General features: G+C 47.6%; 1 protein-coding gene across 8 annotated transcripts in view; it reads right to left on the bottom strand.

Annotated features, from left to right (window-relative positions):
- Nucleotides 1–21578, bottom strand: part of KCNT1 (potassium sodium-activated channel subfamily T member 1) — a 193344-nt gene that overhangs the window by 160711 nt on the left and 11055 nt on the right. For all 8 annotated transcript variants that reach the window (XM_050926686.1, XM_050926674.1, XM_050926677.1 and 5 more), the window contains exon 2: nucleotides 6512–6682. In XM_050926686.1, coding sequence (XP_050782643.1) covers nucleotides 6512–6682 — 171 coding nt within the window. The remainder of the gene's footprint in view (nucleotides 1–6511; nucleotides 6683–21578) is intronic.

Below are 21578 nucleotides of genomic sequence, written 5' to 3'. Positions count from 1 at the left end.
TAATTACTAGCTTAGAAATGATAGAGCTGCCACCACCCAAAAATATAGTATTTTGGGACACTTTCTGACTCCCCAAACTCTTCCCTGGTGACCCCAAGACCCAAACCCCCTTGGATCTTAACACAAGGAAAGTAAACCCTTTCCCCCACCGTTGCCTCTCCCCGGGTTATCCTGGAAAGACTATACAGATTCAAGCTCTGTGAATCTAAAACAAAGAGGAAATTCGCCTTCCCCCGTCCTCTTTTCCCCCTCACCACTCCCTGAGAGAGAGACAGATTCCTAACACAGAGAGAAATCAGGCTTTTCCTCCCCCTTCTCTCCTTTCTCCCACCAATTCTCTGGTGAGTGCGGACCCCCTCCCCTTGAGTCTTAGACAAGGGAAAAATCAATCAGGTGCTTAAAAAGAAAAGCTTTTAATAAAAGAAAGAAAAAGTAAAAAATTATCTCTGTAATATCAAGATGAAAAAATGTTACAGGGTCTTTCAGCTTATAGAGAATAGAGAGAATCCTCCCCTCAGCACAATACAAGTTGCAGCAAACAGAAATACAATCCTTCCAGCAAAATACACATTTGCAATAAAGAAAATAATCAAAAGACTAAACCGCCTTTCTAACTAATACTTACTAAATTTAGCAGAAGAGACTTTTTCAGAAAGATTGGAGGAACCTGGATGCATGTCTGGCATCTCCTAGCCCCCAGAAAGAACAACGAAAAACCCAAAAAGCGCAAAGGCTTCCCTCCACCGAGATTTGAAAGTATCTTGTCTCCTGATTGGTCCTCTGGTCAGATGTTCCAGGTTTACTGAGCTAGTTAACCCTTTACAGGTAAAAGAGACATTAACCCTTAACCAACTGTTTATAACACATGTATATACAGGATAGCTTTAGCTACAGAGAAAATGAGTGAGGATTCAGAACAATTGGTGGAAGGATAAGAAATTGTGCAGTACGGCACAGCATTACACTGAATGATGCATTCAAGAAGAAAATCACTTCCTTGTTAGGGATAACTTGCAAAACTACAGAGTGCAAGAGGCAGATCTTTTAATGAGAGGGTGCCCCTGTAGCCAGATATAGGAACCTATAAACATAATCTGGCCCATGATTTAGATATAGCACTTAGTGACAAATTTAAAAGCTGGAATGTGGATAATCCCGAGAAAGGAGGAAGAGAATGCATCACAGACCCATTAACCTGGAAGAACAAATGAGAGGAGTTTGCCTGTTGTTAAATCCTTCTAAGCACTGCTATTTCTTGGTTATACACCAGGACAATCTTAGATTCAAAAGAGAAGATGCTGAAATCTTTATATAGATGGTACTGCATACCTTCCACACATAAGCTGTTATAAAAATCCTTGCATATACCAAACAGAATCTTGGTTAATAATTAGATTCAGAAAAATACACTTAATCAAAGTGACATCCATTACTTCTTGCTACTATAAAATGGGCCTTGTGGCTCTCTGCATTGATTTTCTGGAAATATCTGCTGGCTGTTTAACTTGGGCAAAGAACATGATCCTTATGGATCTGTTTTCCAAGCACAGTTCTGATTTTTTTTTCCCACTCCCCCAGCTGTCAGCTCTGCCCAGTGTAAAACTGACAAAGAGTGGAGTGTTGGATGCCAAACACTGGTACAGTCAAGAGTACAAAGATACAGAGGGAAGCCCTTGTGGCATATACTGTATCTATATTTATCAGTTCCACAGATGTGCTTTCTCAGCTGACTTTAATCAGTAAATATCAATTTCACTTTAGAATCAGAAACTTTCATTATAAATTCCTATCTTACATCAACAATGGATTGTTACGCTCAGTCCCTGCTCCTCTCCTCCAGCCCCCCAGCTGGCCATGCTCCTACATACACATGCTTGCAATATCATCTAACAGAGGGTTCCAAGTAAAGCGGAGTCAGAAATTTACCAGGTTGCCAAGTTAGTTAAAAGGCAGCAAAACATAAGCAATGAGCATCCCCCTCCCCATTTCACTTCAACTCCTTTCAGGTTTTGTCCTTTGGGCATTGGCTCAAATATAAATTAGCTCAATAGCATTTGGTTTATTGTACAGCTTTATTATATTCTGATTGCTTTGAATGCCTGCATGGCAACAAAGTATCAGTGAGTCATAAACCAGAGGACTTGCCATGCCAGATCAGACCAGTGGTCTGTTTACTCCCGTAACCTGGCTCTGACAGTAGCCAATGTCAAATCCCTCAGAATAAGGTGCAAGTGGGCAATTAGGGCCTGACCCAAAACCTATTAAGGTCAGTGGAAAGGCCTTCATAGAGCAACCTACTCAAAGAGGAAATGTCTTACCTATGCCTGTTAGCAGTTGGCTTGTACCTAGAAGAAAGGGGATTGTGTCCCTTCCAAATGAAATTTAATCCTATGTTATGTAATTGTGGATGTCCTAATGTCTAGTCCTGGTTTTGAATCCCACTAATCTTTAGGCCACAATGATATTTGTGGCAATGAGTTCCACAGATTAATTATGAGTCATGTGAAAAAGCATTTCCTTTTTTCCATTTTAAATTTGTTGCTTTTCATTAAGTATCCCCTTGCCTTGTGCAGGAGGAGAAAGAATACATAGGAGCACTCAATTCTGTATCATTCATTATTTTCTTTACTTCCATAATGTTTCTTCTTATTTATCTTCTGCTTGATTTCTTCCCATCCTCTATCAAGGCATATTAAAATTCTATTTTGCAATTACAGTTTCAACCAGTTTACCTATGTGAAGGCTTATTGTGTAGAGTTTGCTGCTTCACCCCCAAATCTCTTTTTAAAAATAGGTACAACATTTGCTACCCTCCATTCTGGTAACTGATTTCAGTAAGAGTTTGCATATATTCATCATCAGCTCAGTCATTTCATTCTAAAGTTCCTGCAGAATTTCTGGATGCAATCTCTGCTCCTACTGCTCCTTAATTTAGGTGCTTAGTTATTTGCTCTGACACCTTCTCTTCTGGTGCCTCAACCTCATCTTTCTTACCTAAATCCAGTGTAGGTGTCTCCCCAACATCCTCTGTGGTGAAGATGGTTTAATAATTCTCCAACCAACAGAAATGCTTTCTAATAAGACAGAAAGCTAATTGCTGGCTTCCTTTCTAAGGCAGGGTATTCACAGCCCGTTCAAGTTGATGCTGCTCCACAGGCATGCATCATTTTTTGAACACATTAACACTCTGGAGGAGCTTCCAAAAAGGCAGATACTTACAACGTTAATCCTTTTACTTCGCTCTTTTAAATAAATCAGATATTTTATGCCATTGAGAGTTTGCTATTCACACTCCAACTCTAAGACCAGGAATGTGGCCTGCACATATCATTATTTAAATTGTTCACAGTGCCATGGGCTGTTCTCATAGGGACTTTTCATCAGATATACAACACCACATTCCTGTCAAAATTATATCAAAGCATTTCAAGGCATATATCTGAACTGCTTGGTATTTATGAGTAAGTATAGGAATGCCAAAAATGTTTTCCCACTTTGCTCTGCTAGTCTAAGTCAGCTAAACATTACCCTGGTTTGGCATAGGCTAATTTACTAGTCAAAATTACTCTAGAGAGCTTGATTCATCTCCAAGATACTATGGTCATCAGTCCCTGGAACAGAATTTTCAAAAGTGTTCTCCAGTGGTCTAACTGCTGCTGCAGAAGTCAATAAGAGCATTGACTTGATCCTTGGTATGTGAGCGTGGATTATTGACATGAGCAGGGATGGCAGGACTGGGCACCATCAAAGAAGTTAAACATTTCCAAATACAGTGTATAGTTTTCAGTACTTCCAGGTTGAGGCAAAAAGCCAAACAACTGGATAGAACAGCACCAAAAGAAGTGAATTAAAAACATCTTGAGAAACAAAGCTAATAGATTTGCCAAGTTAATACAGAAACATCACTCTCAAGCTAGCGGTTTCATACTAAAACTCGAGCTAACTTCTGAATCCGAGACATCTGTATCCAGACCAAAGAAGAGACTAATGACCAGTGCCAAATGAGAACAAAGATAATAATATAACATATGGAGATATACCTATCTCATAGAACTGGAAGGGACCCTGAAAGATCGAGTCCAGCCCCCTGCCTTCACTAGCAGGACCAAGTACTGATTTTGCCCCAGATCCATAAGTGGTCTGCTTAAGAACTGAACTCACTACTCTGGGTTTAGCAGGCCAATGCTCAAACCACTGAGCTACCTCTCCCTTAATAAACACAAAATCTGCAGTGACTCAAAAATTAAGGTATTTCACATCATTACAATGATTTAAAGCTGGAAAACAGTAGAACTGTAGTGTTCATCCTTATAAAAATCACTGTCATATTTTTGAAATTCAGCTATTTTATTATGTGACAGTCTATTTCCAACCAAATTCCCATTTTCCCTGAATAAAGTCATCTTAATGGATGCGATACATCTACATCAGTTTTAAGTAGTGACTTCTAAGGGGCTTTGAGTTTCAAAACATTGTAAATCAAGCATTCACTCTTGAGAATTGCCAGTTCTTCTCATGTAGCTATTATTTGATGGATATTGTTTTAATTGGTTATTTAAAGTATCATTTGGGAATTATATCTGTTACACACAGGCACACCCCTTTCCCTTCTTGACCCCCAAATTATAGCTTTATATATTTAACCTACAGGTTTGAAAGAAAGCTTAAACACTGTTAGAAAGAGATTTTAATTCCCAGCTTCAGACATTAATAAGCTAATTTTGCTGCCTGATAGTTTCACTTCTTAAGTACTTCAGGTATTTCTAGGCATTGTGACATGAGTGTCTGGCTGCCTTTAAAAAGGTACCCCGAGTTATACAGAACTATTCAAGAGCTAACAACCCAGCAGGGTAAGATTTGCTTCACCGGGACAGGGCTATCTGTTTAGGCATTCAACTAATTTGTGGTAAACAACCTACAATACTGCAGTTTACTCCTCTGGCATTATATCTTCTTGATTCTTATTCCATAAATACGTTTCACAGGAAGGCAATTCCTTATTAATTTGTTTTCACTGATATCCTTAAGGAGATCCCTTACACCTTATGGTTTTTCTTCGTTTTGATTTATCCTTGCAGACCTGTTAATCGATCACTGCGAGTGAGGAGGAAAAGGAAGCTTTCAAATAAAATCTAAACGGCCATATTCCAAGCCAATCCAAGAAGCAAACAATTTTGCAACATCTCCGGCAGTCCCTTGCAATCGATCAGTTCACATTAGCATCATAGCTGCAGACAGAGCCTCGGAGTTAAGTGCAGCCAGCACTGTAATCTTAAATGAATACAAACTCTTCAACCCAACCATGGCCTCCGAATCCACACAGCGGGGGATCTCCACCCACAGCGAGCACCTAAGGGAGCTCCCGGAACCTTCGCGCGTCTCCAGCTGGATCCCCCACAGAATCCCACTCTCAGCGGGTCAATGAAAAGAGCAACTCCCCCCCCCACACACACACACACTATTACCCAGCTAATCCCCCTTCGCCTCCAGCCGCGATGCCAGTCCAGAGTCCCTGTGATGGGAACGTGCCTTCAGCACCCTGGAGAGTTCCCCGGGCACAGCACCTAGGAGAGCCGCCTGAGAGCAACTAGCATCTCTCTCCCCCCCACCCCACCCCCCGACATGCCCTTTTGGGCCAGCACCCTCCCCTCCAGCACCCCCTAGCCCAATGACCTTTGGCAATGCTCCCTCTGACACCCCCCTCTCTACCCTATGGGCCAGCAACGCCCCAGTCCTTCTCCTCCCAGCCCCTGGGGGTTAACATGCCCTGGCCACCCCTTACACTCTGTGCCAGCCCCCTGCCTCCTCGCCCTGGGGGCTGACACACAAACCCTTCCCCCCTGGCCCTGGGGGGCTGATACCCCGTCCCGCCCGCCGGCCCTGGGGGCTGACACCGCCCCTCGCCTCCCGGGCCCTGGGGGCTGACACTCCCTGACCCCCCCGCCATGGGGGCTGACACCCTCTCCCGCCCCCCGGGACCTGAGGGCTGACACCCCCTCCCGCCCCCTGGCCCTGGGGGCTGACACCCCCTACCCCCGGGCCCTGAGGGCTGACACCCCCTGACCCCTGCGCCCTGGGGCTGACACCCCCTCCTGCCCCCCGGGCCCTGGGGCTGACACCCCCTGACCCCCGCGCCCTGGGGGCTGACACCCCCTCCCGCCCCCGGGCCCTGGGGCTGACACCCCCTCCTGCTCCCCGGGCTCTGGGGGCTGACACTCCCTGACCCCCGCGCCATGGGGGCTGACACCCCCTCCCTCGCCCCGCGCCATGGGGGCTGACACCCCCTCCCCCCGGGCCCTGAGGGCTGACACCCCGTGACCCCTGCGCCCTGAGGGCTGACACTCTCGACCCCCTCTCCCTTAGGGCTGACACCCCCCCCGCCCCCCAGGCCCTGGGGGCTGACACCCCCTCCCGCCCCCGGGCCCTGGGGCTGACACCCCCTCCCGCCCCCGGGCCCTGGGGCTGACACCCCGTCCCGCCCCCGCGCCATGGGGGCTGACACCTCCCCCACCTGTCGTCGTTCTGGAAGGCCTGGTCCCCCAGCAGCAGGTCCCGGAACCGGTAGCGGGGCGGCAGGGGCAGCACCTCGGACTCCAGCTCGTTCATCTTCAGGGAGGCGATGTCCAGGATGACCCCGCTTCTGCTGCCGCCGCAGCCCCCGCAGCCGCCCGGCGACGAGAGCCTGCCCGAGAGAAGGGGACAGATGGAGCCGGGCTGGAGCCTCTGCCCTGCCCGCCGGCCCCCTCCCAGCCCCGCAGGGACACTCGCCTCCCCGGCCCCTGCAGCCCGCCTGGCTCCGGAGCCCCGGGAGGAGCCGGGGCAGCAGCGATGTGCGCTCGGACCTGGGGGGATCTGGGGGCGCAGGCGGTCCCCAGCCCCCTGCTCCGCACGGAACTGGCGGGAGGGAGAGGAAAGTGGCGGCTGTTGCTCAGGTCTGTGTGGCTACGCCCGCCCCCCATCTCCTCCCCAGGCCCGGCAGCCGGGCAGGGCTGGGGAGCCTTGCAAAGACCGGCCGCAAATCCCGGGCAGCGCGCCCCTGGGGGGGGGGGCATAGCTGCAGCGTGGGGAGCGTGGGTGCACTTTCCCCGCTGGCGAGGCTGACTCGAGCACACCAGCACCCAACTAGCACGCCCGGGTCAGTGCCCTGGCCGCCTGCCACATGCCCGGGCTAGGAGGATGCGTCCCCCCGCTGCCTAGCACGGGGGGTTGCCCTGCGGTCCTTTGGAAGCCAGTTAACGGATCAAAAGTTCTGGTTCTGCTTCATGTGCAGTAGAACAGTATTCGGAGGGAATGTGCTGCAGCGAGCGACAGATTGCGCCGGGGGGGGGGGGGGGGGGGGTCACGGCTGTATCTCGGTGCGTGTGCGCAGAAATAGCGTGTGCATGAGCTCTGTCTGCTGCACGAGCGCTCTTCCCCCCACCTCCAAAAGGGTGAGAGAGAAAAATAAACCAGGCTATTTTTTAAACAAACTTTGGGGATAAAATGAGGGGAATTAAACTGCTCTCCACTCCGCAGGGAGCTACTGATTGCATCACCTGCCTCTTAAAGAGTCTGAGTTGCAGACACTACGAGAATGGTTAAACCAAGCGAAAATTGTTCCAGATTTTAACAAACCATGTCTATTCTATCATGTCTCTCTCTGTATAAAGCATGTCTAAGCTATGTGAGGTTGTCCCTTTGAATCAGCTCTCATATGGAAATCACTCTATGCCAGCATCAGAGTAACTCAAGTTTCATGGGCTCTTTAAGGAGGCCTGGAGGAACACGAAAGCCTTGGAACTTGGTGGATGGAGAAGCTGCAATAGCTTTGCAGGAAGTTGATTCCTATCCCTCACATCCAACATGCAGTTTTAGGGCTCAAAAATGACAAAGGCTGAAGGACACCGGCATTGTTACTTAGGTTTATAAGGGCCTTATCCAATACACATAGAAGTTAATAGAGAAACTCCCAATGACTTTGAATCAGGTCCTTAGACTACAACATGCATGACATACAGGAATACAAAAAGAACAAGGAGTCCTTGTGGCACCTTAGAGACTATCACGACTCCTCCTTCTTTCTGCTGACACAGACTAACATGGCTAGCACTCTCAAACATATAGGAATACAACAGAACCTCAGAGCGTGATTCCAGATTGGCATCTACAGCAAGACAGCCAGGATGACTGCAGAAAAACATTCCAAGGTCCTTCAGGCCCTCTCACAATTTTGTTTTACACCAGTCCTAACTCAGAATCCTCTAACTTGCCAGTTGTCTACGTTATAGAACGACTATGTGCTGCAGTTCTTAAGGGTGTAGAGAGCAAGTGGCATACAACATTTCTGCTGAATGCAGCCCAAGAAGCTAACTGAACTCAATCCTCAGCACTTTCGATTGGCATCTTACTCACTACATTTACCACAGTCAGTCCTATCCCTTCACTCTATACCTCTGTAATCAAGGGCTGTCTGACCTGCCGCACACGCAATGAAAGCCAAAGTCTGCACTGATTTGCACTCCCTGGGGCCTCAATAGGGAAATATAGGGGTATAAATCAATTCAGAAATTGGCCTTGTATATTGAAATAGGTTCAAGTGAGAAGTTGAGCCAAATTCCACTGAAATCAAGGAGTCCCTCTGGGTTTACCCTGGTGTCAGAGCAGACATTGTTCCAATTTCTTTGATCTTACAATGTAAGGAGAGATCTAATTATACTTTAATGGCAAAGCCCCAAGCTGAGGCTTTCCTGCAAGAAGAGTTTATCTCTGGTGTTCTGCAAGTTGCTTTTATTAGGCCACATCCTATCTATATTTAATAATTATAGGGTATAATCCTGGCCCCAGTGAGACCAATAGCAAAACTCCCATTGACTTCAGTGGGGCCAGTATTTCACCCATAGAATGGATGCTAAGGGAAATACTAGGGTTAGTGAATTTTTCATCTCTACATGTGATAACATACACATAAAAATAGAGGAGTCAAAGCTCTCTCTTCAGTCGTGGAAGATTAGAATTCCACCGGCAGAGCACTTCCTCTCTCAAAGGTGAAATCTGTTGAACAACAAGTTCCTGTTTAAAGGAAGATGCCATTCCCTTCCCTAGAGATCATGTAAACCATTAAGGCTCAAGACCATACACAGTGCCAAGCAGAAAGGGAGCATTCCTCTAATTAATTTCCAATGGGCAAATAAAAGCCCCAGTCCTGCAAATACTTTATGCATATATGTATTCCCATTGAGTTCAACTGGAATAGATGAACTCAGGGAATTACTCACATGTGTAAAGTTACTTATGTGTGCAAGTGGTTGCAGCTCTGAGATGGTGCAGAATTTACTCCTGGGGGAGTTCTGCACCACTGCGCATGTGCAGAATTTGTCCCCCGGAGAAAACTGACTTTCTGACAGGGAAGCAAAGGGAAGCCACACGAGTGGTCATGTGGCCCTCCCCAGCAGTATGTTTTGGGTGCCCAGGGCAGCCAGCAGAGAGGCAAATCACTGAGAGGCAGGGGGTAGGACTGGGGAAGACCCGGCTGGTGGCTCCAACCCTGCACCAGACTCAGCTGCTAGTCCCGGCTGGGCTGGGGAGGACAGAACTTCCTCTTTCACTACACGGCATCTGGGGCCGGGTCAGACCCACCTCGCGATTCCTCCCCCAGCTGCAGGAAGTTCTGCAAACTCCCACACACACACACACCCTGCTTCCCGCACCCATCACTCCTCAGCTGCAGGGGGAGGGATCCCTGCATAGGGAGATGCTCCCCCATCCACCCAACCCCCATACATCCAGACCCCCTCACACCCAGACCCGCCTGTCAAGCCTCTCCCCAGCACTCAGAACCTGCCCCCCACACTGAGCCCCATTCGCCCTGCACCTGGACCACCTCGACAAGCCCCCTGCACCTGGATCTTCCTCCCACTGAGCCCCACTCCCTCAGATTTTGGACCCAACACTCAGCCCCCATACGCAGACCCCCCTACCAAGTTCTATCCCCCCACACCCAGACCCCCCCCCCACTGAGCCCCAACCACCTTCACCTGGACCCCCTGCAGGGTCCTGTTACCACTGCACCCAGATCGCCCCCCAGCAAGCTGTGTGCATCTCACCATTGGAGAGAGTGCTACTAACACAATATAACAGCTTTCTAGACCCAAGCTGTCAAGGTCCCTTGCATAACATTCCTAAGTATAAGGAATTTATAATGCCGGTCTCTCCAGAAAGTTGGGAATTCCACGATGTTGGGATGTCACAAAATAGTCAAATCATGTTCCAAGTTCTAGTGAAGTGTAAAATCAAAGTGCCATCACCAAGCCCAGTTATTGCCTAGTAGTCAAACAGCCGTGGAAAACAACTTGACATGATTTATTGTGGTTTAATTTCAATCCTTGCTTCCAGAATCCTGTGCAAGTTCAAATTTATGCTGCATGCAGTGTAAGGAGTTATAATAACATCTATTAATGAGACATTGTAATTTTGCTCCGACTCACACAGTCTGTTTACTCCCCGGCAGTGATAACCTCACACAAAGACTGGGGATAGAGTGCTGCTTTAGGTCTTGGGTGCAGGGAGATGGCTGGACTGAAGCTAATGTCATCAGAGAGAAATTAAGCTGTTTTATTGTAGCTCTGGAGCTAGACAGTCAGTCATTTTCCTGTATTTGTAAACAAGGATGATCTTTTGGAGTCTGATTTATGAGGAAGCTGACTGCTGCATCAGCCTTGGTTTTCTTTAATAAAATTTCTCACATGTGGGCTGGCAGAAATCCTGCTCTTCTCTTGCTGTATTTGAACACAGGGTGCATGCAGCAGCTATGCTGCTGACAGCACCATCATCAGGGCTGCAAATGCATACAAAGGACCACATGCATCCCGTTCAGGACTCCACTGACTTCCTTGGAGCTGAGCCAAGGAGATTCTGACACACAGCGTGTTCATCCAATGCATCTGTGGTGCCAAAGGGAACCCTTAAAGTGCTGTCAAAGTAGCATTGAGCTTGTCAGGACCCAATAGTCCAATTTTGTTTGTAGGAAAACTTTTCAGGGCTCAGATAGTTGTTTCAAATGAATTTTAAAAGCCATTGATTCGTTTGGGGGCACAGGGAAGTTTTTTTATCAAGATGTTGCACTGACTGATAACAAGGGATGAAGGCAAAGGTAGTGAACCAAGAACAAGGAATCCTTGACTCCATCTCAGTCAATCTTTTGCTTGCTGTGAACCACATGCAGAGTGATGTGCACTCATGCTCCAAGGCATAAACCAACCACAAGCTGCCTAAGGTCAGGAAGGAACTTCCTCTCTTGATCGACGCCATAATTATTTAGTACAGGGCTTCTTGCACTTACCTTTAAGCATCAGGTACCAGCCATCATCAGAGAGAGACCACCGCACTATATGGGCTACTGGCCTGATCCAGTCTGGCAATTCCTATTTCATCAACACAATAAACAGACCCACCTCTTAAAAGGGGCTGACCATCTCCAACTCCACTGATATCCATAAACATTGCAGGTTGCTCAGCACCTCTCAGGATCATGCTCATTGTTAAGACATGCTCCTAAATCCTCAACAGCAATTTAGGGCCTGGGGATCCTGCAAAGTGTCAAGTGCCCTCTCTTCACTGCTGTTAAATAAATGCACTTCTGGGTCCACCTGACAAAGATTTTAAATTGGGAGCAGAAAGCTCTGAGCACCTCACAGGACTGTCCCCTTCCACAAGAACCAGAGGACAAACACAACAAAGGATGTTGCTTCCTTCTAATAACACTCTGGACTTGAGTCTAAAGCAGCTGCCTAAATAACCCTCTGCTAGGATCCTGTTTAGTTTGGGAATGTAGAGGAACAATACCAGTGTTGAGTGGGAAACCAATGCCCAGCATTGAGGCTTAACCAGCCTTATCTGACTGGGACAGCATGTACCATCCTCTAATCAAGGGAGAGAGGCCCTGCTCCCCCTCCCCTCCACAAGTTTCAGTCCAAGAAATCTGTGTGCATCTAACAGAAAGTGAGCTCCCAACACCTGATCTCATTACTCCAACCCAACTCTCCTTGGCAAAAGCAGAACCGCTGTCTTTGGCTTCATTCCACTGTGCACACTGTAAAGCCATGGCACGTTGTGCGGTGTCTGTTGTCACCCTCTAATGGCTGCCCGTAGCCTACAGAAAGACAAGGCTAGTCACTCGTGACTGATGGTGGAGCAGTAGAGGTGGCCGAGTTTGGAGCCAGACGGCTTGGCCTCCATCCCTGCTGATGACAGACACGTCTGTGTCTGCAGCACAAAACGCTGTTACAGCTGAATTCGTTGGTTTGGCTGGCAAAACGGCTATGCTAGGAGCTACCTGCTAGGCATAATAGGGACATTCATCAGACATCTGCTTAGTGGGGTGGGATGTAAGGGGTTCACACTCCCATTCACAAACTGCCCTTCTTGTGTCGTTCCAGGACCTGTGTCCCAGCAGCCGCTGACTTTTCAGGACAACATGTCCAGATTCCCCTCAAACAGCAGGAGAATATTCTCTTTGGACTGCCTTTCGCCAGCTGCGAGCAGTCTCTGCAGGCCCCAGCCCACTGACAGCACAGAACCGCTCTCTTGGCTGTTTGCCCGCACTTGGCCCTCTACTTTCCCAGACAGCATCTCTTTCACGTTAGGAGGGCGAGCAGAGATTGATCTTGGGGATCTCTCTCAAAATGGCCAGACCTGGCTTTAGGACACAGCAGCTGCACCAACTTCTGTTAGAAGCCAAAAAAACAGCCACCCACTAGCCCTGCTTTTAATCAAGTGGCCGTGAAAGGGTTCATTTGCGGGACAGAAGGCCGTCTTCCACCTTAGTCTTTTCAGAAGGAAATACTAGGCTGAAACCTGAGGTAGGGCATGCTTCCAAGGCTCTGGTCCCCTTTGGCTGGCCTCCCATCGCCCCTCACAGCCGTGGCCTTTCAAGATGGCTTCTCAGATGGCCCACTTGCTATGGCAGCCCTCCCCACACTCTGACACCTCCTAGTGAAGGATTTGCTCTCAATTTCAGCCAACGTGTTCACTAGACAAACTGCCCCTCTGGCTTTTCCCTTCAGTTAGAGAGCAGCCATGTCAGCAGCACCAGAGATCACTCAGGCCATTCTGATCCTGCATAGCACCATGGCTTCTCCATCACCTTTCACAAAATCATAGAATCTTAGAAGATTAGGGTTGGAAGAGACCTTAGGAGGTCATCTAGTCCAACCCCCTGTTCAAAGCAGGACCAACCCCAACTAAATCATCCCAGCCAGGGCTTTGTCAAGCCAGGCCTTAAAAATCTCTAAGGATGGAGATTCCCACTTCCAGTCTTTGTTTCCAACCACTTCCATTCAGGAAGGGTGGGCCTTGTGGTCAGTGCACAGGACTGGGGCTCAGGTGACTCACGTTCAGTCTCAAGCTCTGCTAGTCCATCTGTGTGAACTTGGGGGAATCACTTCTTCTTCCTGGATCTCAATTTTCAAAGATGCTGAGAAATGCCAACTCCTCTTGAAGTCACCAGAGCTGCAGATGTTCAGCATCTTGGTATGCTAGGCCAAGTAAGTCTTGGACTTAGCAGAGTGGCTTCTTTCTTGGTCTCTCTTCTCCATAGTCACAGCAGACGCATCTCTCACTTTCCACATACTCCTCGTTCTCACTTCTTGGTAAGAACAGATCCTCCAAGTGCTGGGCTCACTCAAAAAGTTATCATCAGCCCTGGCCTCTCCGATGAACAATAAGCTATTCAGGAAACTCTGCCTCCTCGCCTTTAATTTTCTATATGTTTTAAACAATACGTACAAATCACCATCATTTCTGGCTTCTCCTCCCACAGCTTTTATGGTTACCTGGTTACAGTTGCTTTTCCCCTTCCTTTTGAGTGACATCCCTGTGGGGTCTCTCAGTGGCCAAGTGCGTAGGGGAAACACGTTCCTTCCCAATTGTTAGGCTGGAAACGAGACAGCCCCCTCCTCTTGTGTAAGTGACACACATTTTCTAAAACCATCAGTGCAGGCCCCTTTGCAGTGAATGGAGCAATGAGCAGGCATGCCAGAAGGCAGTGGGGGTGCACCAGCCCAAACTAGAAAGAGGGGGGAGGGCAGAGAAGCTTGAGAAAAGCAGCACACGCGCACACGCACACACACACATGCACACACACACAATTCATGAATGGAAAAATCAAGTGTGAAAGCTGGACTAGCCCCTTGGGCGGCCATAGCTTAGCCTCAGCATGTCACCTAGACAGACACTGACCTTGGCAGCTTTATGGGATTGAGATTTCCACAGGGATCCCTGCTCAGTGAATAATTCCTTACAATCATTTTGGGCACAAAGAGGTTTCCTCTGTCACTGTCTTGGTAGGACATGTTCTTCCACCTCCCTTTCAATTGTTCAGAATGAAAACTCCAGTCTCCACTCACACGGAGCTTCTCCTGTAACTGCCCCACAGCAGGCTGGAGCCTGGAGTCTCTCCTGTAGCCGTCTCCCAGCAGCTAGGTGCACTGGAATTCTATAGCGGTCCCACAACACACCAGAGCACTGAAGCACAGGAGTTAATTCCACGCTCTTATCCTCACTGCCTGATTCCCCTCACAGCCTCCAGTGCCAGGCAGGACTGTATTACACAACCCTGAGTGCTGACAGGTGCAGCTGTTTGTTTGGAGGAGAGAAAGAAATTTCTCCTTCCCCACCAGTTTCTCTTTGAAGATCCAGAGTTTGCCTCTTCTCCCATCACCCAACAAGCACTCAACAAAAAGCAGCACAGACAACATGAAAACACGGGGGCCGTCTGAGCATCAAAAGTGTCAGCATCAGGTGCGTCAGCAGAAAGACAGCCTGGGCGCAGACAGCTCTCTTGTCTGTAGCACACACAGAAGTCAAGCCCACCGCTAGCTCTCGCGTGCTGCTGGAGACAGAACATGGAGTGCTGCGTGGAATGCCAGGAGCCATATGGAGTTCATTTGCTTCGAGCCGGCATGGCCCAGATCCAAGAGTTATGCAGTGGTCAGTCAGACTCCCACACAGATGCCTGTTCGCCTGTGTGCGCTCAGAAGGGCCGTTCTGATGAAGGCAGTGTGGCCAGCTACACCGGCCCTGCTGGTCAGAACTTATACGCGAACCACAGAGATGCAGCAGAGGCCAATACCTGTGGCCACCAAAATAAGACAAAATAAAAGGGAAGGAAAGTCTCCTCCCCTGTGCTGTCCTCTCCCTTGAGTCAGTTTACAGTATTAAGAAACTACCTAGAGCTGAAAAGCACAGGAATTTTAAAACCACGCTGATATATTATGTACTGGAATGGAAAAGAAATCCAGCACTCTCTAGGACAACATTTCTTTGTCTATTGGGCAATTAAAACAATTGTGGCTTTCCTGCCTTCTGCCCAATGAGTAAAACCCATTTTTATTAAAAAGAGGGGGGAGAAACATAAAGGCACTGATTGAAAGTGGGGTGTTCCTGATGATGTTTCTGCAGAGAAGTCCACCAGCACTCTATTAGAGGAGGTCTTGAAATATTTAAAGAGCCATAATTAGGATTGAATATAAAAAGCTACTGAGCGGAGCACATTACTCACTTCAGGATAAGTAATGCACTCATTTTTCATGGCTACCTACTGTCCGAGTGATAACGTAATTTACTGCACTGTTGCGGCAGTTAGGGTCTGCCTAGGTACTTAAACAGCCTCATCACCATCGCATCCGAGCATCTCCAAGGCACTTTGAGATTTGGCGTCCCAACATCCCTAGGAGGGAATAATGGCTCATCGCTGCCATTTACAGATGGGGATGTGAGGCACCAACCAGAGACTTGTCCAAAGAAAGCTTTGGTGAAGCAAGAAATTGAACCCTAGATCTCCTGGATCCCATCCCAATGCTTTAACCCCAATGGCATCCTTCCTCACCTGCTCACTGCTAAATCACTCCTAATGATAAAATGAACTTCCATAGCATCTGTCATCTAGGGATTTACAGAGCCATCACCGCAGCAGTCCAAGTCCTTCATAAAGCTGTTATCAAATCTCCCAGCAGGTGAAAGGAGCACGTCAGAATTCTTATCCCCATTTTTCCTAGAGAGGCATTAAACCATAGTGATATTAAGTGTCTTTACTGGTGCCCATCCTCCCAGGTCACAAAGTGAGTCCATTGCGTAGCCCAGAATAGAAACCAGGAGTCCTGAATCCCAGTTTCCGTCTCTGCCTCTTGCACACTACAGTCCCTCTTGCCCGGTTTAAAAGAGAAGGAAAAAATATCTTTTGCCCAGTTTTCCACAAGAAAGCACAATATTAAAAAGGTGCCTGATCTGTGTTCTATGCACACCACAACTCCCACTACGGCTAAGGGACGGCCCACATGCAGTGGCAGCAGACTGGACTCTTCTCTTTAAGAATAAACAGCTCCCCACTACAAAAGGCAAATAAACAGCATGCCCCAGATATGGATGAAAAGAGCAGTAATCTGTTACACAGCCTTGGAGCACTGTTTGGAATGAACGGAGGTTCACCCAGGGTATCAGAGTGGACTAAGCCAAGGAGACAGGAAAATTAGACCTGGGGTTTCCCAAAGAGAGAGAATATTTAAAAGACAGGAATGACCCAAGTACTCACATGTGGTATTTGAGAATAGTGAGTGGGGAGGGGGAACCAGGGAAGCGAGTTCTCTCCAGGCCTCCCAGGCAGATGCTAGGGGGCAGCAGTGAAAGAAGCAGCTGGGTGTGAAGAGGAGAGGAGAGGAGAGGCAAAGCAGATGCCTCTGCTGTCCCCCAAGATACTAAAGCCTAGACACCACTGAGGTCAGCAGATTGGAGCAAACAGCAAGCCTCCTTCCCCCTCCAATACTGATCCATACGGGCAGGATCAGTGCCTATTCAGTGGGACCTACACACAGGCACCCAGGTGTACCTGTTTAGGCCCACACCAATTATGCAGGGCAGTGATTCGGTACAAGGTGCCTTCCTGACCCCACTTGTGCCCTGCAGCATTAGGACTAATTCCCCTCATTACTGCAGCTGACCTCACTGTACATGCCATTGGGAGGGGAGTCATTGCATTATCCACCTCATTAAGGAAATCCCTCCATGGGAGAGCTGCAAGAGCATATAGCCTCAGCAGCGCCTTACTCAGATGTGTAATTGCACTGAGATAATGGTTGCCAGGGTCATGTGTTTACAGGTCTGATATTGGCATCGCATGCACCAGTCCCACCTCTCTGAAAAGGTTCTGCACAGCTCCCACACCCCCAGCAGCAACCTCCCCAAGCTGCGGAAAAAGGGCAGATTCATGGTCTTGGGGAAAAGATATTGGGTCCAGTGGCTGGATAAAAAGCATTAGGCAGCATTGGAGCAGATATTACGGAGGGCAGGGGGGGAATACAAAGTCAAGAGCACACACCAAGTGCCTGTTCCTTAATGGGAGCTGCGGATGCAGTCCTGCAGCCAATCAAGAGGCATGCCCTGGAATCAACCCAAAGGGCGTTGGCAATTAGCAAATGAGGTAAGAGCAATTATGAAAAGCCTCCTGGAAAGGAAACAACTCTGTGTTTTGGTCTATGCTCGGAAGCATTTCTTGGGAGAGAAGTATGGAAAGAAAGTGTGATGGGTTCGGTCACAGAGATCCCCTTGGTACTGTTACCTGATGTGCTGAAATTACCTCTGAGGCTGTTTTCCCTGCCAGCTTGGGACTCCAGAATCCTGCCCTGTTGAACCAGACACACTACAACACAGACTGCAGAGTCTGGGCCACACCCCTAAAGCTGCAGACTTTAACTAAAGACAGCTCAGCAGGTTACCTCTCTCCAGCACCCTGACACCCAGCTCCCAATGGGATCCAAACTCCAAATACATCCATTTTACTCTGTATAAAGCTTACACAGGGTAAATTCGTAAATTGTTCACCATCTAGCTCATTGATAGAGAGATACACACAGCTGTTGGCTCCCCCAAGTATTAATCACTTACTCTGGGTTTATTAATAAACAAAAATAATGTTATTAATTATGAAAAGTAGGATTTAAGTGGTTTCAAAAGTCAGAAAGCAAAATAAAACAAAACACACAAGTCTAAACCTAATATATTAAGAAACTGATTACAGGCAATATCTCACCCTCAAAGATGTTCCAATAAGCTTCTTTCACAAACTAAACTCCTTCCTAGTCTGGGCCCAATCCTTTCCCAGGTACAATCTTTGTTAGATCCAGCAGACATCTCAGGAGGTAAGCCAAGGTTTTCTCATGACTGGCTGCCACCTTTGTCCTGCTCCACCCCTTTTTATAGCTTTGGCACAAGGTGGGAATCTTTTGACTGTGTTTGTCCCTACCCCTACCTCATCAATGGAAAAGTACAAGGATTAAGATGGATTCCAACATCATGTGACATGGTCACATGTCACTGAAGACCCCTAGTCTCCATTCTTCCTGGATTGGCCCACAGGTACACAGGAAGGTTTGCAGGTAAATAAACCATTTACAACCAATTGTCTGGGTCAATGGGAGCCATCAAGATTCTAAACCACCATTAATGGCTCACACTTTGCATAATTACAAGAGGACCTCAGAGTTATACTTCATATTTCTAGCTTCAGATACAAGAATGATACATGCATACAAAGAGGAGGAATATATGCAGTAGGTTATAACCTTTGTTATGATACCTTACAAGAGACCTTTTGCATAAAGCATATTCCAGTTACATCATATTCACACTCATAAGCATATTTCCGTAAACCATATGGATGCAATGTTACAGAAAGGTCTAATGGTTAACACAGGGGACTAGAAATTGGGATTTCTGGATTCTATTTCCAGCCCTGCAGATTTTCTGGAGTTGCAATTTTAATTCTCAGCCTCTTTGCTTTTGTGGCTCAGCCCGGAATGTTATTTGAATGTAGTTTGGGAAGGGAGGAAGGAGTCATGGTTAATTTATTTCATTAGCGAGATGGAGCCAAATGACTGAGTTTTAGAGACATTTGAATCTAAACTTTTCCACTCTGCATATTTTATATATATTCTACGTGAACCTATTGGGGTGGCGCCAAAGGTCTCAGTCAGGATTGAGCTCCCATCATGCTAGGTGCTGCACAAAATACTGCTCTCTCCCAGAGATCCTGCAACCTAACGATGAAATCAACGACCCAGGACACATACCAGTGCAGCAGCTAGGAACAACCTCAGGTCTCCTGACTCCCAGCCCAGTGCACTATCCACTGGACTACACAGCTTCCTCAGTGTATTGTTAAATAAAACCTCCATCCCCCAACCTCCTACGAAAGTTAATGACAGAGTGAAGCAAGTGCCTAAAACAGTTGATCAGAATGACAGGCAGACAATAGAGCATAATGGTTCATTCGCAATCATTACAGTCTATTGTGTAAATATGCAAATACAGCGCTATTCAGTTTAACTGATCAGTTCCTGCATCCTTATTTTCCTATGGCCACATTCCTTAATATGTTTTTCCTTCACTCTCCTGGGTCAGATTGAAAGGGACTTCTTCAATGTTCTCACTTTTGCAGCTGAGTGGAACTCATCTGGAGTGGAGACAGCTTGCAAGGATGCTAATTAGAGCCAATTAAAACCTGACTGACCTGCCCTGACACTAAAACATTCCTCGCAGATTTCACTCTGTCTTTCAAAGGTCGAGATCGAGTTCTTTGTACGTAACTCGGGAAGCTCATTGTGCCACAGATCTGCACACAAGGATCACTTCAGTATAACACTCATGGTGGAATCTGCCATAGGGAACCATACAACCAGCCTCTTTACCATATAAAAGAGAGCAGCTATTCCCCCATGGGACCCACACCAGCAAACAGTGTAAGAGCTCCAGCCACCAACCCCTAGTTTAAAAGGGAAGCATTAGTGGCAACATGTTTCTCAGGAGAAGACTTTGACTTTGGGATTCATTCCCAAAAATAGCCTTCTGGACAGGCTGCAAAGACCATCTATTTCTCTAGGCCTTGCAGCAGGAAGAGGGAAAGAGTTTGGGAGATGGGTTTTGGAGGCTTGTTACAATCTGGCTGGTAGACTGACTAACCTAATTGCCTTCTATGATGAGATAACTGGCTCTGTGGATGACGGGAAAGCTGTGGATGTGTTATTCCTTGACTTTAGCAAAGCTTTTGATATGGTCTCCCACAATATTCTTGCCAGCAAGTTAAAGTATGGGCTGGATGAATGGACTATAAGGTGGATAGGACGTTGGCTAGATCGTCCAGCTCAATGGGTCATGATCAATGGCTCCATGTCTAGCTGTCAGCCGGTATCAAGCGGAGTGCCCCAAGGGTCGGTCCTAGGGCCGGTTTTGTTCAATATATTCATTAATGATCTGGAGGATGGCGTGGACTGCACCCTCAGCAAGTTTGCAGACAACACTAAACTGGGAGGAGTGGCAGATACACTGGAAGGTAGGGATAGGATACAGAGGGACCTAGACAAATTAGAGGATCGGGCCAAAAGAAATCTGATGAGGTTCAACAAGGACAAGTGCAGAGTCCTGCACTTAGGATGGAAGAATCCCATGCACTGCTACAGACTAGGGACCAAATGGCTAGGCAGTGGACAAGAAGCTGGACATGAGTCATCAGTGTGCCCTTGTTGACAAGAATGTTAACGGCACTTTGGGCTGTATAAGTAGGGGCATTGCCAGCAGATCGATGTGATCATTCCCCTCTATTCAACATTGGTGAGGCCTCCTCTGGAATACTGTGTCCAGTTTTGGGCCCCACACTGCAAGAAGAATGTGGAAAAATTGGAGAGAGTCCAGTGGAGGACAACAAAAATGATTAGGGGGCTGGAGCACAAGACTTATGAAGAGAGGCTGAGGGAACTGGGATTGTTTAGTCTGCAGAAGAGAAAAATGAGGTGGGATTTGATAGCTGCTTTCAACTAAGTGAAAGGAGATTCCAAAGAGGATGAATCTAGACTGTTCTCAGTGGTAGCAGATGACAGAACAAGGAGTAATGGTCTCAAATTGCAGGGGAGGAGGTTTAGATTGGATATTAGGAAAAACTTTTTCACTAGGAAGGTGGTGAAGCACTGGAATGGGTTACCTAGGGAGGTGGTGGAATCTCCTTCCTTAGAGGTTTTTAAGGCCCGGCTTGACAAAGCCCTGGCTGGGATGATTTAGTTGGGGATTGGCCCTGCCTTGAGCAGGGGGTTGGACTAGATGACCTCCTGAGGTCCCTTCCAACCCTGAGAGTTGATGATTCTATAACTACCACTGGGGGGCTGCATCGATGGTAACAACCAGGGGAAGTCGGGGGGAGGCGGGGGGCAGAAGGCTGAGTCACCACTAAATCAGATTTTAGAAGAATGGGGAGTTGACAGGAGACAACTCAGTCATTCCCAAACCTCCCCTCACGTCAGTCCACATTGGCTTGGTCATACCCATTGATAAGATCGTCACAATGGATATGCAGTAGCTAGTCTATAACCAAGCACAAACAGTATCAGAAGTTATACATGTTTTAGAAGCCAAAGAGCTCTGTTTGAGCCCCAGTCCTGCAAGGATCCCCCTAGCCATGCACAGCCCCTCTGAAGCCAATGAAAGTTAGCACACACAGAGCTCATAGAAGGATCAAGAACTTCTATCTAGGGTGAGTACATTTTGGCAGTTAGTAGCTACCT

Source organism: Gopherus flavomarginatus, chromosome 17, assembly GCF_025201925.1.
Source record: "Gopherus flavomarginatus isolate rGopFla2 chromosome 17, rGopFla2.mat.asm, whole genome shotgun sequence".
Lineage (NCBI taxonomy): Eukaryota > Metazoa > Chordata > Testudines > Testudinidae > Gopherus > Gopherus flavomarginatus.
The sequence above is the reverse complement of the archived record's forward strand: the minus strand, read 5'-3'. Positions and strand labels throughout refer to the sequence as shown.